The sequence below is a fragment of the Brienomyrus brachyistius genome, chromosome 15, assembly GCF_023856365.1.
Source record: "Brienomyrus brachyistius isolate T26 chromosome 15, BBRACH_0.4, whole genome shotgun sequence".
In the NCBI taxonomy this organism is placed as follows: Eukaryota; Metazoa; Chordata; class Actinopteri; order Osteoglossiformes; family Mormyridae; genus Brienomyrus; species Brienomyrus brachyistius.
The window spans coordinates 7,864,933-7,892,463 of NC_064547.1; the positions used below are offsets into that span (position 1 = coordinate 7,864,933).

The 27,531-nt window shown below is 40.2% G+C and overlaps 1 protein-coding gene across 6 annotated transcripts in view; it reads left to right on the forward strand.

Annotated features, from left to right (window-relative positions):
* LOC125708409 (collagen alpha-1(XXIV) chain-like) overlaps positions 1–27,531 on the forward strand; it is an 87,832-nt gene that overhangs the window by 20,828 nt on the left and 39,473 nt on the right. For all 6 annotated transcript variants that reach the window (XM_048975897.1, XM_048975898.1, XM_048975899.1 and 3 more), the window contains exons 5-21: positions 2,688–2,741; positions 7,917–7,970; positions 8,144–8,197; positions 9,420–9,464; positions 10,601–10,654; positions 11,117–11,161; positions 14,174–14,227; positions 15,147–15,191; positions 16,760–16,813; positions 17,183–17,227; positions 20,852–20,905; positions 21,003–21,047; positions 22,365–22,418; positions 22,785–22,838; positions 23,902–23,955; positions 27,208–27,261; positions 27,353–27,406. In XM_048975897.1, the coding sequence (XP_048831854.1) occupies positions 2,688–2,741; positions 7,917–7,970; positions 8,144–8,197; positions 9,420–9,464; positions 10,601–10,654; positions 11,117–11,161; positions 14,174–14,227; positions 15,147–15,191; positions 16,760–16,813; positions 17,183–17,227; positions 20,852–20,905; positions 21,003–21,047; positions 22,365–22,418; positions 22,785–22,838; positions 23,902–23,955; positions 27,208–27,261; positions 27,353–27,406 (873 nt within the window). The remainder of the gene's footprint in view (positions 1–2,687; positions 2,742–7,916; positions 7,971–8,143; positions 8,198–9,419; positions 9,465–10,600; positions 10,655–11,116; positions 11,162–14,173; positions 14,228–15,146; positions 15,192–16,759; positions 16,814–17,182; positions 17,228–20,851; positions 20,906–21,002; positions 21,048–22,364; positions 22,419–22,784; positions 22,839–23,901; positions 23,956–27,207; positions 27,262–27,352; positions 27,407–27,531) is intronic.

Here is a 27,531-nt window from a genome sequence, read left to right on the forward strand (position 1 = left end):
TAAAAACCACCGTCAATTCTCGATATAAACCTTTCATTTTATTCTCCAACATTGCAAATACAAAGATCACTCACAAAATCGCAAAAAACCTGCGGGGTATAGTTCGTTTTCCCAAAAAGCTAACCAGTGTCAAAATTAAATTCACGAGTCATTTCGCTCTGACAGCTCTGAAAAGTATCGTACACGCGGTTACTATGGTTTCTTTACAAAGTCTAAAATGCTTTGTTGCATTTGCCTTTAACAGTCTGCTTGAAAACAAATGCTTCAGTATTATTTATTCTGTCTAAAACAGTTTCATCTCCTACAAAAGAACCACACTGTCGAATGTTTTGTAGCATTTCTACAACCTCACCAGCAGAGGGAATTGGTTCCAAATCTTCTTCATCTTCGTTGTCATTGCTGCATGCAGATATGCTTGCCTGTGCTGACTGCACACTTGATACACTGTCTTCATTGGTAATCACGCCATCAGTACATGTACTGTAACAACATCTTTGTCGATGTCTATGTAATCTCGGAATTCCAGGTCAGTGATGGCTAACTCCCGTGCCTCCTCTTCCAAGACAGCTGTAAGGCTTGATTTTTCCGCCACTTCCGCGAGTTCTTCTTCGGCTGCACGGCCTTGTGCCTGAAACTCATCATCGGAAATATCCTGAATGACGCAGTGCATCCAGCAGTTCGAGATTGTTTAGTTCTTCACATCATTCCAGGCTGATCTCAGGAAATTCATTGCATCTAGTAGGGAAAGGGTGTACTGCGCCTTATTTTCATCATGGAGCAGGTATTGGCGCATCAACATTTTCCTGTAGTACACCTTAAGCACTTGGATTATCCCCTGGTCCATTGGTTGGACCTTACTCGTTGTGTTAGGTGGGAGGTAAAAGATTGTAATGGCCTTGAGACCAGGAACATCCGGATGAGCTCTACAGTTCTCCATCAGTGCCACCTTCCTTTTTTCTGCTTGGAACTTTTTCACCCATGCACTGAATAGATCTCTTGTGGTCCAGGCTCTTGGCTGGCCATCATAATCACATGGGAGAGCTTTGGTCTCCTTAAAGCATTTGGGAATCTTGGACTTTCCTGTAATGTAGAGCGGGAGTTTTTGGCTTCCATCCATGTTAGCGGCAACTAGCACTGTAAGTCGCTCCTTCGACTTTTTTCCACCATGACAATCCTCCCCACGAAATGCCATACTCTTGTCTAGAAGGCATTTCCAAAACACTCCAGTTCCATCAGCATTAAAAATGTTCTGAGTCTCATAGGTATCCAAAAGTGTGCGCATTTGAGTCATGAATCCACCTGCTTCTGTTGAACCGCAGCGCTCTCTCCACTAATTGCTTTGAAGACAATGTTGTGCCTCTTTTTGAAACGATCCAGTCACCCCTGACTTACTTTAAAGTTAGGGTGTCCTAGCTTTGCAGCAAGGATGTCCGCCTTCTCCATCAGCAAGGGACCATTGACGGGAAAGTTTGTTGCATTGTCGACATCTGTTTTTAAGTTTTTTTCTTCCTGAATCAAAGACAGACTTTTTGTATATTTGCTTTATCACGTCGGCCTTCCTTTTCCATCCTGAAATGGTGTTTGCTAGAATGCCATGCTGACGACGAAGGTCTGCCGGTTTTGTTCCTTTTTCTAGCTGCAGTATGATTTCATACTTTTTCTCTATTGACTGATTGCCTAGTTTTCTCTTAACACCTCCAGACATTTTTAGAAGGAAAAAAATAAACAGAATAACTACAGCGTGTTATCCCTCAGACAAGATCAACAAGAGTGAGTGAACCGTCATTAGAGTGAACGATCATGTTATTGGTTAGTTCAAAGCTAGCATAAACGTAAGCATGAGCCATTTACACCTGGCCACATCCCCCCCACATTTTGATAGGGATTTACCTGGATCGCGTTTCTCCGCTGCGTTGTTCATCAAATTACCATGCAAATGCAATTTGAATACATGCTTTTAATTCCGTCGTTTCTCTTTCGGCTCCAAAAAAAATTACTCAAATAATTCAAGTCATACTGGGACCCCCAGAGAAGTTAGTCCGCCTCTGTATGTAGCACTAAAAATCCATCAAGTGGGAAGTTTTATGTGATTCAGTCTAAATGGTCTGTTGGAATCTACTGTTTCTCAGTTATTTGGTTCTTTAATACTGGTTCATTTGAAGTAGCAGTGATGAGTCACAATATTTAAGGCGTAAACGCTGTAAACAACCCAAGATGTCACTCAGTCATCTGAGCTTTTATCTCTTCCTTCTCCCCCAAAGCTGCCTCATGACTCGCACATATTACCTCAGAAGTGGCAAAGGGACTCTGGTCTTCCCTGGGTTTTTCTAGTGATAGGCTGTAGAAGAGGAGTCATGTCTGGCGTACAACAGACTAGACTAGACTGCACCAAAATATGTATATGAGGGTTTGTGAACAATGGATGTTGTAAATTAGATTAGATTAGATAAACTTTTTCTGATCTCAGGGGAACATTCTTGAAATAATCTACATATCTTTTTTCTGTGGATGTATGCTTTGTATACAGCAAAAACATACCTTTATTTCAGAATCATTATTTGTCCTTTTTATGTGGGATACCTTGTCTGCCTAAGTTAGTTCTCTTTAGTTTTGTTTTATATTGTTTTATGTTAGTTTTTCTGTAATTTTTTTTTTGTGCATGATCACATGATTGCTTCATCCTGCAGGGCCCACCTGGTCTGCACGGAAACCCTGGATTACCTGGTCTACCTGGTCCCAAGGTAGGTCTTAACAGTCTTACCTTTTAAAATGCTCAATATTTCCTTTGACTCTCACCAGGAGAAGCACTTACATGATGGATGGATGTATCACAAATATGCCTCTAGTAAAGTAAAAGAAATCCTGCATCTTTTCACATCCCCCTGCTCTACATTAATGACCCTTGTACATTCCATTAATGTAGTCGTGAAAAAAGAAATTAAGTATCATTCCAACAAGGAGTGTTAATGTTGTATTACATGAATGTTTATTGAGCTTTGGAGCAGAACAGTGCCTTGGGGGTTGGATATTAGACAATGTGTTATAGCGTGCTGATGAATGAGAAGAAAATGTCTTTTGTATACCTTTTCATGAAGTGCTGTCAGCTTTTGGGAGAGCGGACGTGAGATGGAAAGACACCTGGCCAGACATTGTGCTTGTTGGAAGACAGTGTGCGTCATTGTGATTTAAGCAAGTCGGCAAACTGATGTAACTGTTATCATCTGAATGGCTAAAGATGATTGAACATGCCATTTCTGATCTGCTCTTCCTTTCCAAATTTACAGTGGTTGTGTCCTAATATTTACTGCGACATCTGAATCCATATAACTAATGAGTTGACGCTTCAGTGTCATAAGTGACGTTTTTTTGGACAAGTGGTTTTAAATATTCCAACATTGTTGCTTGTTTTAATACATTTTATATTTTCATCACGTTTAACTAGTCACTGAGAGGATTTTGGCATAAATGTTTCAATTTCCACTGGTCAAAGAGCTTTTGTGTCTTCAGGCTGGTCAATCGAGTAGAACCCGCTGCACAGATGCAGGGCTGGCCCAGCTGTCTTGGGGAAAGTTTTGCATGTTCCTTTTGACTCTTGATGAATGGACCTTTTACGCATTCCAGCTAAGGAAAGCATCATGTCAGAGATCTGGCATCTGTCAAATTCTTGGAAAGTCGGGAGTTGTTCAATGTTCTCAGTGGGTTTCTAAGACATGCTTATGACACTCTCTATGTACAGCGAATGCTGAACGAATCGTGAGAGAGACACGTGGACATGGAGATCGATAGTGACATACACCCATGTACACGTGTGTGCACACGCACGCCCACAGCCGAGGGCTTAGAATCAGCGCATGGGAAAATCCCTGCAGGCCCTGTGGTTCACTGACATCACCAAGCAGTATGTCATAGTCAGCTATCATTACCAGGTGAAAAATGCCTTGCAGCTAGAAAATTTGTAATTTTGGCACAAGTGTGGAGGCCATCTTTACGTTGTTTATTCACAGTGTGGAATTCATAATTATGATTGAATTATTTATAAATTCCATGTAGCTATATGGTATGCATGTGACAAAAATCTTCAATCATGTAACAAGCGTATTGAATGTGGATGGTGAAGTTGCTGATAAAGAAAGAAAATTATCGATTGTTTTTCTTTCTGTAAAGATCAGTTCATAACCTTCCATAAACCTTTAAAAAAAGTAATTTTAATATATGAAGTAATCTAGATATTATTGTGTTAATTATACATACGTACTATGAATATAGCAAATTCATTATTTTTTCCCACAGTGCAAAAATTTATGTAAACAGCAGGCGTTTAATTGAAGCAATTTAGGTGCCCAGCCCAGGGGTAGATGAATTGAGTCCCACCTGGAAATTGAACCCTTGACCTTCTGAGTCTCTGTAAATTAGTGTGACCACTGCATCACATTTCGCTTTGCGTATATCATTTAGCACCTGAGTAAGGTCACAGTTCAGTGGAGATTACACATTGTGCACGTCACCTTCTGAAGAGCCTCCTGGTCCAGCCATTACACTTTGAAAATCGGTTACTTCAGGATTGAAGGTTCCCACATAGCTCTTCATGGCTGTGTCTTACACAGATATGATTTCCTGGCCCTGAAAGCAGTAAATGTCTCATTGATGACAATTATGGAGGGCTGTGTGTGAGTGGAATGCTTCCATTTACTCATTGTTGCACATTGCGTTTTTGCGTATTATAGTTTTATATTTAAAGATAAGTAGGATTGCCAGCAGAAATACCAGCCACAATCAAGTCCATTTTGAGAAGCTTTCCGAGGCAGACCCCCAACACACCTTGAAGATTAGTACAGTGAGTCCCCGGGTTCAGAATGTCTGACTTACGGACAACTCGTACTTACGAATGGACTGCCATTAAGCCTATTACCCTGCATAAAAAAATCCATTTAAATACATCCATCCATCCATCCATTTTCCAAACCGCTTATCCTACTGGGTCGCGGGGGGTCCGGAGCCTATCCCGGAAGCAATGGGCACGAGGCAGGGAACAACCCAGGATGGGGGGCCAGCCCATCGCAGGGCACACTCACACACCATTCACTCACACATGCACACCTATGGGCAATTTAGCAAGTCCAAATAGCATCAGCATGTTTTTGGACTGTGGGGGGAAACTGGAGGAAACCCCACGACGACATGGGGAGAACATGCAAACTCCACACACATGTGACCCAGGCGGAGACTCGAACCCGGGTCCCAGAGGTGTGAGGCAACAGTGCTAACCACTGCACCACCATGCCACCCCCCATTTAAATACAATGGTTCATAATAATGAACACATGCACTACATATGAAAACAATACATGGCTGAACAATTTGTTGGCTCAAGATATGGTATAGTACTACAGTATATGTAGTTACTTTTATTATTACTGTATAATTATTATTATTTACTGCAATATTATTGTTCTGACTTGCCTATAAATCTGACTCATGACTGCTATGTGAAGAAGGAGAGGATGGATGTCTGCTTCTGTCATTGACTTTCACGCCTTAACGCAATACTGCTGTCTGCTGTGGAAGTGTTCATTTAAAACTATTTCTTGTCATTCATTAATATTGTAAATACCAATGTTATTCATAGTTACAGTGAATCAAACTATCTCATGTGAAAAAATGGTGCAATAAAATTGGTGCCATGATACACATTTTCACGTTATACTGTATACATGCAGGGGGCGTAACCGCAACCGGACCATTTCTAAACTTTTCCTTCTAGAATGACAAAAGCCTATTAGATCAGACGTATAGAAGTATAGACTCTCATTTGTTTACTGATATTGTCTCTATGCTTTCGCAGAAGTACTTAATCTTGAATTGTTATTTATTTATAAATAGACAATTGTCTGATGAGCCAGGTTAAATAATTGGCAACTCTTTACTTGAGGGCGCACAAGTAACTCCCTAACTACTCAAGTACAAATCATGAACAAATATAATAACTGCATGAGATACATAAACTCTTATGTTTGATTAATGATGAACAAATATGGGATCAGTACGCAACAAATACTTATTTTTTGGTTAATTAATAAAAAGTAAGAGTGTACTACTATATTATTTGTTTCCCGTCAAGTAAAGTTTTACTGGACAATTAGATAAACCCGTTCTCTGTGGGTGCCTCAGTTTAGCTGGACTCTGCCAGTACCAGAGTAGAGAACAGAGAACTCGTCTCCAGGGTTTGGGGTTTGGATCCCATCTTGTTCTGTGTGTGTATAGCATTTGTAGGTTGTCATGTGGGTTTCTTCTGGGTGCTGCAGTTTCCACCCTATATCCAAAGACATAGTGTATGTTTGTGAGTGCATCTACCCTGCATTTGACTGGCATCTTGTCCAGAGTGTATCCCTGCCATGTGTTTTATGCTGCCTGAGATTGGATGCAGGCCCTCTCTTGATAAGTGATTGGATGATGGATGGGTGGTTGGTTTTTGTACAGGCTTGGGGTGTTAGAATCTTGGCCTCGTTACCTTATATCTGCTCTACAGCGGAGCCTTACCAACCCAGAGGAATAAATTCTGCATCTCTGCAAGTCCTGATTTTCGACCTCTCAGAAAAAGCTAATGAATCGTTTCCATAGGCTACCTTACTCTTGTCCTATCAAATCACCCATCATATCAGCTACAACTGAACCAGTCAAATTTAATCCACCTCCCTGCCAGTATTGCTCTGCACTTGTGTGTAAAGTTAGATCCTGTAATCCAGAAATTGAGCAGTGTCGTGCAGGAAAGAATGCATCGCATTTTTAACCATTGCATGGAAAGGTAGAGTTAAAAATGCAGAAATAATAACTGTAATCTCAAACAGTAATGTTGTTGAAGAACACAGGATAAGATGACTGTTAATTAGTGTTGCTTATCTAATACTTGGAATGTTGAATTGTGAAATTAGCTTATTTATCTTGAAGGGGGCAGAGGAAGTAGACGTTAAGTTACACAGCTGGTGTCCTATAAAAAGAACATTCCAGTGAGCCAACTGAGTCATCGTCTGTCATCTGATAATCCTGTGTGAAAAAAAAATTCAGCATTTCCTGTGCTTCTCTGGAGACTCTTTAGATTTGGCAAATCAAGGTGCAAAGATTAGTCTGTGCCGTGTAATGGGATTTACATCACAAATGTTACGTTAAAGCATGTTAGACTGATGAAAAGTCCAGACAGAGGGTGTGGTTTAAAGCAGATGAATCCCACTTTTAATCTAGTGAATGACTCATCAATTCAGCTGCCCGAATACAAATACTGTATCATCAGTATCAGTACTCAAATACAATATAATAAAAATTTCAGGCTACAGGCCCACGCACTGATTCTAAGCATGATATCTGTTTAAACTCTTTGGTGCAAAAACCTGTCATACGTGGTTGCTACATTTTCCTAATTATAGATTTATTTGTATAATTTTGTTTGTATTGTACGAATCATGCGTTACATTCAGTACATTTTATGTGACTTTAGTTATCGAATGATTAGCTATAGAATAGTCTGATTTGTTAATGTGAAATATTTATAAATGTTACGACTTGCTAGTATCTATGGAATTTCTACACTGTTTAACCCCTGACCAGCATTTGGATAATTAATTTGTGCAGCACACAGTGAATGTATAGTAAAGTCACTGGCTTTATACAGTGCAGTATATATGCTTTACTGGATCCGGAACACAATCCTTAAAGGCTCAAGGTACAAATAAGACCTTTACATGAAAATCCTAATGTAAGTGAACTGTTTCATTTGGAAGGAGACATTTTCTAATCCAATTATGCAACTGCTGTAGTCTCTTGTGACATTTACAGCATCGACTTTGCCATATTGTGAGTGGCTGTAGGGGAAATTGTGCAAGTCTCCACAATTACTGATTATTTCTTGAATCTGTGTGAAACAGGGTTCCAAGGGTGATCCAGGAATGTCCCCAGGTCAGGCACCGAAAGGAGAAAAGGTAAAGAACCCGAACCAGCAGTCAGTTACCCAGCATGCCGTGCTCTCTCGTGGTATCCTGTTGCATAGTGATATTTTTACATTGCATGTTTGTCGTCACCATTTCTATCGCAAGTGACATTCTTCACCGCTATTTTCAATATTTATTCTTATTATTTTGGCTTTTCTTTTCAGGGCGATAGGGGCCCCTCAGGTCTACCAGGTCCGCCTGGTTTACCAGGTCAAATGGTAAGTTTTTTTTCTGCAATCTCTTGAGTTAAATCATTTGTAAAATGCAAGATAAGATATTGCTTATATAGAAAAGATGAGAAAAGACATTGAACTTTCCAGTGAAAAACTAATACAGAACTTTCCAGACTCTGCCCCCCCCCCCCCCCCCAGTTTGGACGCTGAACACTACCTTTCATCCCCCAGGAGCAAAGTCTGCATTTGTTGTGGCTGAAGTGAATAACCAGCTAATGATGCCTAAGATTCTAGCTGTCAGTCTCCTTTGTAAATGTTTTGATCCTCCTCCAGAATCAGCAAAATTTAACTTTGTGATGTTTCCCAGACGTGTACGTCAGAGTTTACAGCTGTGAAGTTCGTTATCCTTTCAGGATAGGTAATAATGTCAAATAATTTATCTCTGTGATTTAGCAGAACACCCTTGTAGGATTAGATTGGAGCCAAGACCTAAGACTGAAGTACATAAAAGCAGAGAGATCCATGCATTTAAATATATGCTAATTATGCGTCATTCTAAAATAAGACTTTCTCTGTTATAAAGCTTAGCGTTACATTAAAAAATAGGCAGAAAACCAACTGCATTCATGCCAATTTTCTCTTGATTTAATAAGTGGCGCTAAACCATTGGCTGTGATGAGGAAGGCTTAACATTCCGTGTTTTTTCCCCAGTAATGGTTCCTGTTCACTGCACTATGAACTGCTATCTGGGGAACAGCACCCCTTTAAGAGACAGGCCACCCTTTAGTGGGTTACTATAGAAAACAATATTTAATGTTTCCATATTTGACAGACTGTAATTTAATTTTGTGTTATCTTTTTCCTCTTTCAATGGCATTTATTAAAAGGTATTGTTAGTTTTGTAGAAACCCCCCTGTGTAGATATCTGAAGCATCTTAGGGTAGAGAGGTTCAGTCTGACTGGTCCAGTAGTTCTGGCCCCTAATTTGATTGGATGACCATGATGCATTTTATTGCTATTTGTACAAGTATGACTACAGATATATAAGAATTCCCTGGTTCTTGCATGTCCCGTCATTCCCTCCTTTGAGACATGCACACACATACAGGTGAGAGCGAAGCTCGGGTCCGAGTGCAGGGTCCGGTACCCCCGAAACGTTTTTCAAGGCTCCCGTGAGAATCCCGGCCGCACTCTCCTGCAATCAGAGTCATAAAGGGAGGAGATCAGCTTTGTTCTTTGCATAAGTCGCGGTTTCTCTGACCTCCAGGGTCCAAAGGGATACCCCGGGTTGCCAGGACTGCCGGGCGAACAGGTAAGCAGCGCACGTTCAGACGAGGAACTGCCGAGAGACATGTTCAACCTGATATCATTTCATCGCATGTACGTTTAAAGAATAAGCTATAAGATATTACACCTCCTTTTTTAAAATTCCTTTTGACACCATTCTGAAGAAACACACGATATTGCAAGTATTTTCATTTAAACTATTCAAAAAACTTAATGGTGACAACTAAAAACCTACATTCTCTGTCAACCAACTCTACGAAATAGAAAATACTCGTCAGAGATTCCGCCTCAATATTATATCTTTAAAATGAACAGCAGGTCACCACCAGCATTGTATTCCTTTTTGGGCACCTGGAATTTTTTTTTCTAATTTCTTTCAGGCCTTTTTTAAGTAACTTATCTGTTCCAGGTAGTGTGGTTGTATTGTTATTGAAACGTGATAAAATGCGGAGTACACCTCTGACCTCATTGTTGACAAATTATTACTCACTTAGTCTCCTGTTCATTTAAACTACAAGTTCCTGGAAGGAAATCAGAGCAGCAGAAGAGTGAGTTACATCACAGGAGCTCTGATGGGCAGGAGGACGCATTGCTAAATAAAACAATGCACATAATAAAGTAAAGAGTCATATTTGGCCAAAATTACAATTTAAAATGTCTAGCTGGCACAAAATGCTTTTTTTTATTGGTTTTCTATTTTGGTTTTTCTTTGGTAGACTCATGATTTGCCTGCACCAGGGCTACTCAAATCACGGTCCTTAAGGTCCGAACACTGCTGGTTTTCCAGCCTTCCTTTCCCAGTGAGCCAGGTGTGAAGCCTCTGTGGCCAATCAGAATCAGTGATTATTAAACTAACCACTTGGGAGAACTGAAAACACAGCTAGGATTTGGAAACGGGGTCCAGATTTGAAGAGCTCTGGTCTATGCAATATAAAAATTAATTGTTCTGTTTCAAAGTATTATTTACAGTCAATTGAATAATTATTCTCCAAAGGGGAAACAACACAAAGCGTTCTAAGCAGGTTGTTGGACAGAAATGTATAACTGAGTCTGTGATTTCGAAACGAATGACCCCTGTTACCTTGCAAATTGCTAAGGCAGCCTCTTCCAGCCTTTGACTGGGAAAACGGACAAGAACATTCTTATTTTTTTCCTGCACAGGGTTTGCCAGGATTGCCTGGTTTGCCTGGGGAAGCAGGTTACCCTGGCAGGCAGGTGCAGTAACTAACTTCCAGTTTTTATTCATGTTTTTATTCAGCAATTTCAAGTTGATCCCGAGTAAATGGTTGTTTACTATCGTACTTTTGTCTGTGCTTAACTTCTCTTATTTATTCTTTGCTGATTTTTTTTTGTTATTCTTCAAATTACTTTAAGCTTAGCAAAAGAATATGTTTATAAATCTGTTAAACTATTATGACGTTTTCTAATATTAACAATACAATAACATCTTAAGTCATGTAACACCTTTGATAGTGAAAAAGACATTTAGAGAGTATTGTTTGTGATTTGTAATTGAATAAGTATTGCATGATCAGTAAGAAGTATTAGCCAGTATTAATTTGATTTGTTTTATGCTGATTAAAGATTTATTTGTATACACAATGTGATGTTTGTGATAATTCTTTTTACAGAATATATATATATATTGCAAAATTAATCCCCTACTTTCTGTTGCAGGGATTGGCTGGGCCAGAGGGCAACCCAGGTCCCAAAGGTGTTAGAGTGAGTATGCCCTAAATGCTGCAAGCGTTCTCCCTCCTTTGTGGCAAATGTGAATATTTAACTTCCTGAAAGCATTAGACAGCGACGGGCCCCAGGCGGTCTGAAGGCCTGTTTAGGCTGCGTGTCCCTCATCGAGCATTAGCTACACGCTGAACAGAGATTCCTCTGGGAAGCACAGCCAGGTCCCGCTCTTGTTCAGGCATGAGCCTTTGCTAGGGTTCAGGTTTGTGCCCATGGGGAGGCCTGGCAGACAGCGAGTGAGCTCGCCGCACTCAGCGCCGCTCTGATTTCTCACAATACATGATCTACGGATGAGTGCCAGGATACAGCGTGTTGTTACCAAAGGTTTAGCAGCGGGACAGGCAAGGCAGGCAGGCGATTGCCGGGGGCCCGGAGCTGGAAGGGGCCCCCCAAGGGCAGCTGATTACATTGTACATGGCAACAACAAATCTGCTTTGTTTGTGTATCAAACAAATCTGCTTTATTCTTGTTTTACATAAAAGTGAAAATAAAGGAGTTGTTTATTATTGTCTTTCTTGATAGTAAATTAGCCGTTGCGCTAAAATAGCGGTAAGGAATTTTTCCGTGTCGAGGGAGGATGAGGTGGGGGGGCCCGTACAGTTGTTTTTTGCATTGGGCCCCCAGAGTCCCTGGGATCGGCTCTGGTAGCTACTTGGCTACTTTCCGCACAAGACAGCTCAGAGCTATAGGATCCGCACTGGCAGACTCCCAGACACAGGAATGGGGAGTGATCGCTGTTGGCAAATAGAAGACAGCAGAGGACCAGGTGAAAAGTACAGAGGAAGGCCATGTTTCCTACGCACTCAGCAGGCGCCCATGCTGTGAACCGAGTGCAGGCCGCAACTCAGATGCATTTCATTGTTCTGCACTGTGGCTGGGTCTGAAAGATGCTGTTTGTCCTCAGGACACAGAATATGTGGCAGGACTTTGTGTGGAAAATTGGATCCAAATGAGACCAGTAGACTGGGATCATTTTATCTTCCAGTCACTGTTCATGTTGTATTTTTTTATGCTAGTGCATTTGAACCCTGCACCCTCCACCACCATATGTGGCCTCCCTGACCAATAATGATGTCCCATTCTGTGCTAGGACTGTTGGGCCTGATTTAAAATCATAAATAGCTGGAACATTGAACACGGCCTTTTTTATTCTTATTGTGATGCCTGGAACACAGTGTAGGAACCGCAATAGTGAAAACATACTTTTTCAGTATTATGTTAAAGGACAAGGCATGTGATTTCATTCATACATCATGCAGTCCATTAATAAAAATATGTACTCTATGATATTAACATTTTGTCATAGAACACAATAGATGAAGAGGTATGGAAATTAATATCACATACCAGAGCAGGTATATCTTGCATGATGAAGTAATAACTCAGAGGAAACAACAGAACAATTTACTGGAAATTAAATCAGCAATATGCCCAAATGCCTTGATCACAGATGTTTTTCCAATCTATGTATTTGTTTTCAAATAATTACACGTAATTATATTTTTCTGAGTGTTTGGAAATAAGTTTAGCAAAATTACATAGCCCCTGGCAAACCATTTGTTCACGTAGGCCAGTATATAATTTAATGGAAAATTTTATAGAGAGTGAAAAGTTACACCTTACCATGCGTAATAACGGAAAATGTTTTGTTCTACTGTTAAATATACCAGCTTCTATGGAACTCCGATGCTGTGACACACTGTATTGCCTAACTATGGTCAGCTCCAGGAGCCTGTATAACTTAACTTGTTTTAAAAGGTTCTCTCTGGATGAGGATCAGTCAACAGGTTGCATTTTAAACTACATCTAAATTTTATTGAAGACGCTGGCCCTTGTGTTATCGGTGCCTGGCCGCTACTGGAGACGGGTAATGGGAACACAGTAAAAGAGAGGAGTGTAGATATCAGAGAGTCATGATGTCATGGCATCTCACTCCTGACCCCCAAGCTTTGGTTTATGTGTCTCCTTACTCATAGCGTATACTGATTACAGGGGACCTTTAAAACGTGGGATGCCAGGCTCATTAGGTAGAATTTGATGGCATGAGTGAGGGGCTACTTACAGATGACATCCAATATAGCACAATGCTTTGGATTTTGACGGCCCTGATGGGTTTCTTATTAATAGCAAGATCAGTTCCGAATAAGGCAAAGTTTTCAGCCCTGAGAGTTCCATGGAATGACATGTATATTCACAAATGCAACAATAAACTGCCCTCTATGAAGTTTAAGGAAAAATATTAGTTAACTGACTGTTATTAAAAAGGTAATTGAGAAAGACATTTATACAATGAAACAGAATATATAAAACTTATAGAAACATTGGCACAAACTGCATGAATCACTTCCAACTAACTCACTCATTCTTTTTATTTTAAACAAGGAGCTGGGGGGGGGTTAGTAAGGAATAAATATGGAAAATGTCACTGAAGCCATGATTGCTGATGAATCTGTTGAAAGTTAATTTTGATTTTTATGCTTTTGTGGAATAGAGCAGGGGTGTCAAACTCCAGTCCTGGGGGGCCGGAGCCCTGCAAATTTTTGGGTTTCCCTTCATTTAACACACCTGATTCAACACTTCACACCTCCTTCTGCTTATTACCACACAGCTCTTGAGCGAAATCATTTGTGGTGGAACTGGGAAAGAACTAAGCTACACAGGACTCTGCCCCCCAGGACTGCAGTTTGATATCCCTGGAATAGAGGGTGTCCTGAGATGTTCTGGGATAGTATATCCTGAACTCACTTGTTTATACTGTACTTATAGAACTGCCTATGTTCAGCTGGGTATTACTAGAATATTATTAATAGATTGTTTTCCTGCTGTTATAATACTCTCACAGATTTCATACCTAATGTTTATGAATCATGTAAAAAAATGTCAATTGGATATGATAAATAAGGAATACTCTATTGATCCCAGGGGGCAATTCTTTACTATGTGTAATATGTACCCTGATTAAATATGGTGTGATGTGTGTATCTGTTTTAGGGCTTCATTGGACCTCCTGGTGTTGCAGGACCTCCTGGACTGGAGGGAGAAAGAGTAAGTTCTTTAGGTCACATGACAGAGATAATGTTACATGCGGTATTAGTTGGAAAGACCCTGTGGATGGCATGTCTGTCAATGCATTGTGAGGGTACAGAGGTGTATAGTGTTAATAGCATCTGACTGGAAAGCCCTGCTCATTTACAGACAAGCAGACCAGGCAGAAGTTCAGTTAATTTTTCTTTGTCACTTGATGCAATGCTATACCAACCACTGCTCCTCTGGGGGGGGGGGGGGGGCGCAGATACAAAACATCAGCTGCTGATGATTAACAAGCTTTCTATTCCACAATGGTACCTCAGATGCCTTAAGCTACTGTAGGATTCATTGTTTCCATGGCAGGAATTCTCCATGCTTTGAAATGTCAACGGTCTATCGGTTAGGGAATATTTAGATAGTACTTTATTCAGTAAACTGTAATATTTAAATCCCAACTATTTCCTAGCTTAATGTGGAACAGATTTTTTTTTGTTTTAACATTTTTTAAGATAAATTTTTTATTATGATATTGGCTTAGAATTTTAATATCTGCTTTACCCAATGCAATTGCCTGAGCATGTATGTTTATAATGCCCAGAGTGATTCTACTCCGTTGGGCCTTTCAGCAAAGGCCCTTAACTTGCAATTGCTTTGTCCTGGGTATGAGGTTAACCTACATCCAGCCCTGTAAGGAGGTCCTCCAACTTACAGGGAAAAACCTGGCAGGATTGGCTCTCCAGCCACCGGAAAAAACCTCACTCAGGTTCTCATCCCTGAGGTGGTTTGTCATGTGGTGGGTGCGATAACACACTGTAATCAGTGCATACTCCTTACCTTACCTTATCTCAGGTAAGGTAAGGTACCTGAGATAAGGTACCTTATCTAAAAAAAAACTGCATTTTTTTTACGATTCTGACTTTGATATCTTGCTTCCCAGGGGATTCCTGGTCCAGTTAGCAAGGAAGGACCCAAAGGAAGACAGGTAGGCTGTTTTCACCCTATAATTCAAGATGGATTATACAAATATATAATTAGCTATGAGTGCCTGAGATTCAGTTTTTTTTTATTTATTTTTTATAAATTTCCTTCATTGCCACTGAGACATGAAAAGAAAAATAAAATCCTTAGGGCACATAGAATGTTTTTGTATTTTTACTGTTTGTAAAATGTCAGTGTAAAGTGTCTGTTCTGTAGACATTCCTGTCTTTACAGAAAGAACTATATGAAGTTTATGTAGGAACCAGCCCACAGGATAAACTGATTTTTTTATTTATTTTTTTTATTTAGACAAAGCCTTAGTGTGGGAGGTTGTTTTGTTTTGTTTTTGTTTCGGTGGTTTGAGGTTAATTCTGTGTTTTTTGTTAATCTATCCATAAAATAACTAAATAGAAGGCATAATAGATATAAACTGGTATCGTGGAATTTGCCTCCAAGTTTGTTAAGCAACAAACTGTTGCCTAAATCTGAGATGGGCTCATTGCCTAGCCATCTGGATCTGTGTTGCATTACCAAAGCTTTGGGATTTCGAAAATGTACATAAATCACAGCCAGATACACAATATGGCCAAAAGTATGTGGGCAGCCCTATTAATTAGAGGAATTGCCTAGTTAAGCCACACCCATTGCTGACACAGGTACATAATTAAACACACAGTCACGCAATGTTCTGCACAAAACATTAGTAACAGAATGGATAGTCGTACAGAAGAGGTTAGTGATTTTCCACTTGGCAACATTACAAGATGCTGTCTTTCCAACCAGGGGCTACCCTGGTCAACTGCAAGTGAAGTGACTGTGAAGGTCAAAATGTCTGGGAGCAAGTTCAGTTGCGAAATAGTAGGCCACACAAACTCAGAAAGAGACTTGATAGGCCAAAAATACCCAAACTGAATGGCATAAAATCCCACCAGCAATGTTCCAACATCTAATGCAGTGGTTCTCAAACTCGGTCCTCGGGCCCCCACTGCCCTGCTTGTTTTCCAGCTATCCCTGCCCTACACGCTGCTGATTACCTGGATCAGGTGTGTTCAGTAAATCAGAAGCTGAAAGACAGCTGGGACTTGTGTGTAGGGCAGGGATAGCTGGAAAACAAGCAGGGCAGTGAGTCCCGAGGACCGAGTTTGAGAACCACTGATCTAATGGAAAGCCTTCCCAGAAAAGAAGAGGAAATTATAGCAGCAAAGCGTGTCAAACATGATATTGGTGCCTTCGCTTTTGGAATGAGATGTTGGACATGCTCAGTTGAGCTGGGAACAGATTGGAACTTAACTGTGAGACTGCTATGACAAAATAGATACATTCGCTTTATATTAACATGCAGTGGTTATAGACTTGATATCAGTGAGGCAAACAGTGTAAAGTTGCACTTAATGCAAGTAGAAGTTATCGAGGTCAATCATTGTGATTCATTAATTTATTTTTTCATATATACTGAATGTTTGTTTATCTGTAGTACTGCCTTAATGGCCATGTGAAGTAAATGAATCATCAGCTGAATGAATAAAATAGGATATATTGTGATCTGTAATCCACATCATTATTTCCGCTAAGGGTGTAGCTGGAGATGTGGGTGAGAGGGGTCCTCCAGGTCCGGACGGAGAAAAAGTAAGCTGCTCTTATCACAATGCATGCAATCCGTGCTCTTAAAAGCTCTGACCTACCTCGTCTCACCTTGTCGAACTTTTGTTATCATGCATTATTGTATTGCTTTATCTAGATTATTTGTGCACCTATTATTCTCACTGTGTAGTTGAATTACAAAATATAAGATATTTGTAGTCACCATGATTGTTAAATGCTATGGTGGCTACGGTTTGTATGTCATGACTTTATCATCAGCTAACGAAGCGGGCTTTGTAGTAGAATTCTGTGATAATAAATTCATGACAATGAGGGTTGAGTAGATCCACGGAGCCCATTTGTCACAGTGCTTGTCTATTACCAAGTCATACCGTGCTGCTTGCTGCCCCGTAGGGCCCTGTCGGTGTTCCTGGAATCGGAGGTTTCCCGGGTCTCAGGGTGAGTTTAATCACATTTAATCATTTCCTAATTTCCTAAGCTGTCACCAGTAGCCCGCATTTTTCTCCCTGTCTTTGTATGCAGTAGTGAGCCGTGCAGCATGTGATTTGATTAGAATTGGCAGCAACAGATGTAAACTCTTCTCCTTCTTTATTTTCCGTGTGGGCGATGTTGATTTTTGACTTTGTTATGCATTTGAAGCCAATTGATTTTTTTTTTCCTATTAAACGTTTCCTCTCAGCTCAGTGGCAAGCACTGTTGCCTTACACCTACAGGGTTGCGGTTCAAATCCTGTTTCTGCTCTCGGTGTTCGTGTGTATGTGTGTGTCTGTGTTTGTAGTCATTTCGCAAGGTGATAAAACCTGGTTATTTTGACCTTTTTGGGGCATTTTTTTGGTCCCCACTGGGGGAAAATCAGTTTGATTAAAATCTGTGACTACAATAAAAAAACTCTTGTATTTTGTTTGATAACTCATGGTTAAGGTTAGGGCTGGGTTAGGGTTAAGGTTGTCATTGTTTGGATTAGGGTTTTTCCTATAGAAATGAGTAGATGATCACCACACATACTGTATATGAACATACTGTGTGTGTGTGTGTGTGTCTGTGTGTGTGTGGATTAGGTTTATATTACATTTTGGGGACTGAATGTTTGTATGTTTTTAATTTACATAAAGGGACAGGACATGCTGCTCCTCCCAAAACATGTAACAAAGTAATACCGTGATATAACACCGTCACCATCCAAAAAGTGAAAAATACCGTGATAAATGTTTTAGGTCATAGCGCCCTCCCATAGTACCCTCCCCCCCCCCCCCCCCCCACTCTTTAGGAAGATGCCCAAAGATCGTTTATGACCTTTGAAGGACAGTCATTTTTTTTTATACAAAGCATTACCAAATAATCTTCTGAAACAAGAAAAGAAGTGTTTTCTTTTGTCGAAAAACTCATATAGTGGAAAAAAAGTGTAATCAGTGAAACAGGTGTCAACAAGATAATCAGCGAAATACCACGCAACCGTGAATAGTATGTATTTGCCAAGAAAAAACACATTTGCGTTTAACATTTTGCAATAAACTGGACTTAATGTTGTTCTCCTGTATTGCCTTTCAATGGCTTGTTTTTGTATTGACCAGTCTGATCATAAGCCAGCCATCACAGAAGAGAACCGGCTCATACGGTCTCCATACGGAAATATCTCTGGCTTACTTCCTCACCATGCTATATTTACTACAGTTATTTTCAGCCATATCCTCTTGGCCTGCGTGACATCCTTCTGGAGATGACTGTAATAAATCATAACATAACAGAATTTAAAATATGCTTTGATATTTTTTTAAAGAATGTGCACTGCATTAATATCTCTCAAGGCCATTTAAGTAGTGGTATGGCTTACATCATATTACTGCTGAGAGTGTTCATTTGGTAGGCTTTTGTCTCTAGGATACCGGCTGTGAGATGTGGCTTCCTGTTCTGACAGGACAGCAGACTGTGTACCTGTATAGCCCTCATTTGTATACCAGCTATTTTCTTGCTGTAGTTTGAGACAAACATCTTTGGAATTCTTCTCAGAATTGCCAGGAAATAAAACTGAAAAAAACAGTTACATTAAATGTGCCATAATACATTAGTACAGTGCAAAACAAATATTTTAATATAGATGCTTCCCTTATTTTATCTTTAAGATAAAATACACACTGAAGTCTAGCTTCCCTAGCATTCTTTAGCATGTGCGCTACAATGTTAAACATAATTTGGTTCTTAGCCTCTCTTGGCTGAATCTCCCATCATATTTTGGTACTTAGAGAAAGATAAATCGTTATTATAATTTGCCTTAATTTTTTTCTAGCTCAGTGGTACCAAGCAAAGCATATTAACAAGTGTCAGACGTATCAGGTCTCACCGTTTTACTTGTTTTTTTTCGCCCATGTACGCTTCTCATGACTCTGCAGTTAATATCTCACGGATGGTCATGTGCCCAAACCTGACAAAGATAAAATGACGACATGCATGCAGAGTGGATGTGAAAGGAGAATCTATCCAGTTAGCAAGTCTCACTGTTGTCCCCCTCCTACCACCTTTTTTGGCCACTTTTGTCTAAATTTTGCATGTTTTTATGACCCATCTCACCATTTTCACTGCAGCTATGTCAGTGGTTCTCAAACTCGGTCCTTGGGCCCCACTGCCCTGCTTGTTTTCCAGCTATCCCTGCCCTACACACTGCGGATTACCTGGATCAGGTGTGTTCAGTCAATCAGAAGCTGAAAGACAGCTGGGACTTGTGCATGGGGCAGGGATAGCAGGAAAACAAGCAGGGCAGTGGGGCCCGAGGACCAACTTTGAGAACCACTGAGCTAGGTTGACATGTATGCAGTGTACATTATGAAAATGTGCTAAAGGAACAAGATTTTTTTCTTTCCATGACAGCACTGGTCTGGCTTTGTTTAGATGAGATTTGTACATCCATGGAGATTACCAATGAAAATGGTGATTGGTCCATTATGTGGAATTTGTATTTTGGTCAAAACAGTCATTAGAACTGGAGAAATTACCCCTAAATCACTATAATGTGAAACAGACCATCAGGTTCTCTAGGCCACTTGGAACCTATCTGAATCAGCCTTTCCTGTGAGCAGCAGCTCTAGAAGATCATAAATGATGTCATTTCCTGTTTCGCTTTGTGTCAGGATATGAGCACTGACCTGTAGAGACGTGTGTCTTTCCTGTGTGCCACCTGTTCACGCCGCTCTGTCTGGCTAGCAACCCATTGTGTCAGGGCTGAGACTTGTCCCAAAATACCTGCGGGCAAGCAAAGTCACCGTGTACTGGCCGAGCGGAGATGTCGACACGATGAGGTAATGGTGTGGTGACATGAAAGAGCAGGCAGCAAGGCTTTAATTATGTCTCTGCCTTTTCACGTACACCAAGGCACCAGTACCTGCTGAAAGCATGAAAGGTATCATCCTGTCTCGCTGTCGTTAATTAGTCTATAGAGTTTTTGGGTAGGAGAACAGTGAGCATTTTTGCTAGTTTTATTCAGTTGTACTCTGTCTTCATATCGTTGCTGTCTGATGGAAAAACATGCATCTACAAAAATCCATCATTTCAAGAGCATGAAAAAATGCATTTTCTCAGAAACCACTATACAAAACAAATCTAAACGAAAGTAATGAGACACCATTAGCACCTCAAATATAAATAATTCTTTACAAGAACAGTTTATTGTTTTAAATGGACTTGCGTGGATTATTATCAGTGAGGCAAATATGGCAGTGTCAAGAATCAAACTAATTTCACCGTATATTTACAACTAACAATAATATTAGTTAGCTTGATATCTAGCTATCAACATTAAGCTATTAAAATTAGTGATATAAATGAATCCACTCAAATGACCATCATGAATATGAATGTTAACTAGTACAAATATAAATACTAGTTAAGTAGACGACTTCATAAAACATCTTTTCATTGGCCACTTAGTTGTCAAACACAGAAGGAAGAGAATGGGCATATTCCATCTATGATAAAAATGTCCCAGCTGTTAAAAAGTGAACATGCATGGTTTTCTTTGGATACCGATGATATAACCTTCCATAACTTAGCTCTTTCTCGTTCTCCACAAAGGGCGAGCTGGGGCCTGAAGGACCCCGGGGACCACCAGGAATAGTAGGACCTCAGGTACGGCAAACTTCAACTCTTAACCCACATGGGTGTCCACTGTCTTTACCACTGTGCTAACTTGTAGCCTAAAGACAGGCCGATTTCTCCCTCCTAGGGCCTGAGTGGACGTGCTGGACCACCTGGATTGAAAGGTGATAAGGTGATCTAAATATTTCTGTTATTGTTGTAAATGCCATAGTTAATACGGGGTAGAAAAGTGGACGGGTTTATATACAGCCGAGATTAATAGTGTGAGGTCTCACAGGTGTTATTTGGTCCTTTCCAGCATGCTTTTCTCAAATATATATTTTTTTTACCAAATATTTAAAATTGTGAATATGATTATTTGCCCTTCTTTGTGAAATACTTAGATGCAAATTAATTAAATGAATGGAACCACTGTTAGTTTTTTGTTCAGTGGGAATTCTACAAAAATATGACCATTTGATTGGTTGTTCCTTGTCACAAGTGGTAGGACCTACAACATACGTAAATATAATGGTAACACTTGAGACGGCACAACTAATATAATATTATGTTCTTATGTATTAATGAACTACAAACTAAGTCTTAGTTACATTCTGATTTCATGTCCATTCATCATTCATGAATTATGATGCATCTTTTATCTCAAACGGTCACTATATTTCTTACTACAGACACTTCCCGGGTTAAAATGGTTCATGTTAATAGCTAGGCTGGGATGATTGTTACACTGCGTGTATTAAAATGCATTTTTGCCTTACAATAGGTTTGTCGGAACGTTAACCCCCTCATAACGTGGGGAGAGGCTGTGCATTTAATAATTCTGCGATCCTTTGTGAACTACTGAAGCCTCAAATAATGAATAACACAATTTACTGATATTGATCTTGTGTTTGTTCATCATTATTGAATGCATCTTCTCTCGTGGTCACTATATTTGTTCCTGTTATTGCTAAGTTTTTGTGCTCCCTAAATGAACTTATTACCAATTTAATTTAAGAGAGAGAGAGATAGGTAGCTTTTTCAGTTTCATTGTATTCTATGGAGCATTTCATGTTTTTCTGTGACCTCATGTGCAGTTGTTCTGATTGCTGTAGGATGTCATTTACCAAACCACATACGGTATAATAAGATATATTAAAATATTAAGTAATATGGAACTGTGTGTGGCACTGGTGTGTCCTTGCATGGATTCCCATTTGATATTGCACGCTGTGTGCATTGCTTATGGGTTTCAATTCAATTCAGTTCAATTCCATTCAATAAAAAAAACTTTATTTGTCCCCGAGGGCCAATTTGAAAGGCATAGAGGAGCAGCGCACACACATAACAGTTGTAACATTTGACACAGCAGATGACACACAATAGACACACAATGAACTATGAACAATAATAAATTACTTTAAATACAGAGGCAATAAGGTGCATGATGTTGAAAGTGAGAGATGTCAGTAAGTGGTTTCCTCTGTTCGTCAAATGCTCTGTGATACAGGGGGATCCTGGATTTACAGGCGAGCCCGGAGACGGCGGATACCCAGGTGACAAGGTGAGGCAAGACAAATTTTGACCTTTCCTGAAAATGAAGAACAAGCTGGGAAAATAACAGGTTATCAATTCATGCTTTAAAAAGAGCCTCGTCTTCAGTAGTCAGTCAAACGGTTTCAAATTTTTCAGCATTTAAGCAAAAAGATAAACAGTTCATAATTTTTTTGCTAATGAAAATATAAAAGAAGATAGTGTGTGGAGTGAATTTTGTGAAAAATTACACTGGAAATAGACACTGAGCAAGAGATGCAACGGTCAAGAGTATAGTAACCAGACTAAAACAAAAATGAAAACGCCGCACATTGTCAACACATGTGGACAGTGATGTGGGGGCGTATGAGTTAATGATGTCTTGTCTCCTGTCTAGGGTGCAGTAGGCTTACCAGGACCACCAGGCATCCGAGGGAGACCTGGACCATCCGTATGTATCACCGTGTCTTAGTCTAAGTGTAGCCATGCCCCTCTTTTGAATGATCTTCTGTTTCAATACTAAGAATAGTTTTTGCTGTATAAATCATCCAGACACACTCCTGGGCAGACAAAAGTGGGCCAAATCAAAAGCTTCATTGGTCTCAACAGCACTTAGCCAGAAGATTTTCCTAGACGTGTTACTTTGCAATTTTTATCAAACATTTAAATATTTTCCTTATTTAATCTTTTACATGTCAGTAGGCTATGTAAGTGAATTTTCTTGTTTCCAACTGTTTGCCCCAATTGTAGCAACGAGCAGAGATGAGCCAATGGCAGCACAGGACTCAGAAATGCCTTGACCAATGATTTCTTGTTAAGATATTCAGTGTAATATTTTGCAGTTTTGGGTTTGGCCTATGTTCTTTGCTCAGGAGTATATATATCCATCCATCCATCCATCCATCCATCCAATCATATTCTACAAAGCAGTGTTTCCCAATCCAGTCCTTGGGGACCCACTGTCGGTTGCTCCCTCTGAGCTCCCTGCCAGTCACATTTTTGCTACTGGGAGCTGGGAGGGAGCAAAAATGTGGACTGTCTGTGGGTCCCCGAGGACTTGATTGGGAAACATCACTAAAAAGGCTTATTTACCTTTTCATTTACTCATTTTCCCATACTGGGTGGCTGTGACCTTGGAACTTGTCCACCGGACACAGGTCAAGAAACACCCTGAATGGGATTCCAGTCAGATATATTTGTTTAAGGAACTGTAATCAGTAAACAGTTTAGAGAATGGATAGATGGATGGTATAAAATATATATAAAAGCAGAATTACCTGCATTGTATAAGCATTATAGAAAGAGGATACAGTGGTATATAGAATGTACACATGGCCTTCAAATCACCCACTAGATGTATTCATGGAAATTTTGGCACCGTTACACTCTTATGAAAACTTGGCTCGACATCCACTGAAATGCTTTGATCTTTCAGTAGACAAGCCTCAAGTTGCATCATGCTGCCTGCTCCTAGTCATGATTGTCTATGTTGTCTCTATGTTCCCGTCGGAAAGGGGAAAATCGGCGAGCCAGGACCACCTGGGCCTCCAGGCCCACCCGGCCCAGAGGTGAGAACGTCGCCCTCCTGTCTTTTGGCCCGGTCCTGATAACTCGCGACCCACCCCTGATGTTCTGATGTTCACAGGAGGAAAACTCCTGAGACTCTTGCTTATCTGAACAGGAATAGATATGTTGATTAAACTTGACAATCAGTTAATAAGTATCACTAGCATGACACCTTGCATGAACATGAAATTGTCTTACAATTTCCATACGTCCATCTTCTGGCCCCTTGTTTTAGTCAGGGTCATGTACTGTGAAGCACAATGCAGGACTACACCCTGAATGGAAAGCCAGTACATCACAGGACAAATACACATGCAGACTCCACACATGCACCCCCCCCTCCCAATTCACACATAGTCCATGTATTTATACCATTGTGGGGACTCTCCATTCATTTCTATGTGCATAACCCTAATCCCAACAATAAGACCCTAACCCCTACCCAGTCCTAACATTAGCTATAAGTAAGTAAACAAAATACAAGACATTTTGCATTTTTGTTTTTTGATTGTAGTCATTGATTTTTACCGAGAAATGGTCCCCAAAGCGTCAAAATAACAGGTTTTTAGTATAAATGTCCCCACAATGTAATGTATACACGACCCACACACGCAAACACACACCCACAATCCCAACAATGACAACCTTAACCCCTACCTAGCCCTAACTTTAACCATAAGTGAGAAAAAAAATGTATTTTGGCATTTTCATTTTTTTGATTGCATTTACAGATTTTTATTAAATCTGTAAAATCTAATCCAAAAGGTCAGAATAACAGGTTTTTATCATATTACAGGGGCATTTGGTCCCCAGAATGTGATATATACATGTTCCATACACATACACACACCCAGACCCAACAGGGGTGATTCTTGAACCCCCCAACCCAGGAGGTGTGAGGCTACAGTGTTACCCATTGAGCTAAGGTGTCATCCTGGCCAGTGGTTTACTTTGAAGATATTGGGTGATATTTGTGTAAAGTAAGTGCCCATATTTACCACTGCTAACCTAAACAAATAAGCTACAATTTTCCATGTTGATTTGCTAAATGCTCAATGGGACAAGAGGTTACTGAAAATAGATGGATGGATGAAATATGCTTCTGTTTCCGTCATCAGTGGTTGTGTCAGTGGTTGTACAGTTGTGCATTGACTTTTGGCATTTGGCATTGTGTTCCATTTTTAACATTGTTCTCTTGGCTTAAAAACAGTATGTGTCTTAGGGTCTTTCTGAAACGTTAGGTTAGAAGTGGCTGACAGGACACTCAAATCATTTTTTTTTTTTAAATATTAAAAGCAATATTCACGAATTTATTTACAAATGCTGCTCCTGTATGTTGCCACGTGTTTTTTTTCCCCTAATGACACAAAGATCTGATATGCGCCTTAAGGCTGAAGTTTTGTGCTGTTATCTGAAATGGAGAACATAGAGTATAAATTCAATATGCAAGTTGTACATGATTTGATTTTTTTTTTTTGTAACTATAGCGATGATGTAACTTTAATTCTATATCCTGTAATATGTTTTATATACCTTCTGGGTGGCCCAGTGGCTCAGCACTGTGACCTTGCAGCTCCAGGATTGTGGGACTGTTCTTCATCTGCGGTTCTTAGCGTGAAAACTTGCACTTCTCCTCTCATGTTGAAAAACACATGATTAGTACATGATTGTGTGTGTGAGTTTGTACCTTACAATTTACTGGCATCCCGTCCAGCATGTCCCCTCTTTCGTACCCTGTGCTTCTTGAGGCTTGCACTGTCTCCTCGTATGGAAGTCAGATGGCTGAACTTAGTGTATCTTAGTGTACTTTCAGAAGATCAGAAGGTTCTTCTCATATATGTACACGGGTTAAACAAAAAACAGCACTTAGAATACACGTCTCTTATGAGCTTCTTTTCCATCAGATACGATGAATTATATCAAGTTCCCTAGATTGCTTTGAGGATCCAGAGAGCTGATGATGTGCTTGGAGCATCGGTCCAGTTCCTTAAATTGACTGTTTATAGTCTGCATTCTTTGGTTCTTGAGTGGGATTTGATTGTGCCTTTCGGTCTAATTCTAGCAGAAAGATGCACATGTGGATTTCAGATGCTGTGCGGGCAGGCTGTGCGATGGCTAGAGTGTGAAGCAGCTGAGTGACTATCTCAGTGCATCGACAGGGTGCATAAAACATAGCTGCTATCACAAAGAACATCTGAGGGAGCCATAAAAAACGAGATGGGTGTCTGCTTTTTGGAAAGGGTGATGGGACAAACCATTTGGTCTTTGTGTTAGATTTCCTTTATTCGGCACCATGTAGCCTGATCACCTTGACAAGTGGTACGCTCCGGACTCTAAAACTTGTTAGTGTTGGGATGGACTGGTATGTTTGTCCATCTTCCTAACTGCTTTTCCAGCCCAGGTTCACAATGAGCTTGAAAGTTATCCCACGATGTATAGGGCTTGACTCGGGGAACTTCCTGGATGGGATGTTCATTACAGAGCACAAAGCCACAATCACACACTATGGGCAGTTTATACACCTGACCAGATGTTTTTGGGATCCATGAACCGGGGGGTGCATGAAAACGCCAGAGCTGCAGAGGTGAGGGGGAAACCAAACTCCCGTCCGAGAAACAATAGTGTGACTCAGTGCTGGATCTCTTTATGAAGTGATCTTCTCCCATTCTCCAGCCTCAGCTCTCACGTCAAGGGCTGTTCTACCGCCTGACATCAATGACTTTAATCAGAATTTAGAATCAGAATTCGCTTTATTGGCAGGGCACACATACATGTACTAGGAATTTGTCTTGGCAGGATCGGTGCATTCCTTCAAAGACAACACAGAACATAAACTGAAAAATAAATCAATCAAAAGAAGAATTAAATAGATTTTTTTTAAATAGCCAAAGGCTGCACATGTGTACAAGTCACAGTCAATAAATTGATATGTAAATAAATAATTTTAGTTATGAAAAATGTATTAATTAAGGCTAATACCCAGACTGCAGTGAAAATCTGGACACTCGAAGGCAGCAGCTGTGCTGTATCTAGTTTTGGCTTTGATATGTCATGTGTTGTAATGGGATGGTGTTTTTTTTTTTATTTTGCTGTTTTTATGATGGTTAGTTAACAGCAATAATAATAATATTTATTTTATCCAGCATGATTTATCAAACTTGTACCGTCAGAATATAAGTTCTTCGGGATGCTGCATTCACTGCAGACACATCAAAAGGAAGACATTCTGTTTTTAAATGCTTTGTCATACTCAGGGTTTTCCTGGAGATATTGGAACCCCGGGTCCCAATGGCCCACTTGGAGTAAAGGTACAAAATATCACATTTTAATACATGAGGCTCTTTTTAGTACATGAGGAGGAGATATTGCTAGGTTCAAATGCTAATTTGTCTTTTTCAGGGTGTTCAAGGTGCTAGAGGCCCAGTGGGGCCACCTGGACCTATAGGACTCGAGGTAAACCTTAACTGGTAATATTTATGTGAACATTGCAATGGCTTTAAGCCCATGGGTTCAAAATGGGCCAAACAGCTCACATCTAAGGGGCTTCCCAATGAATGCTGCCCGTATGGTCACCAGGA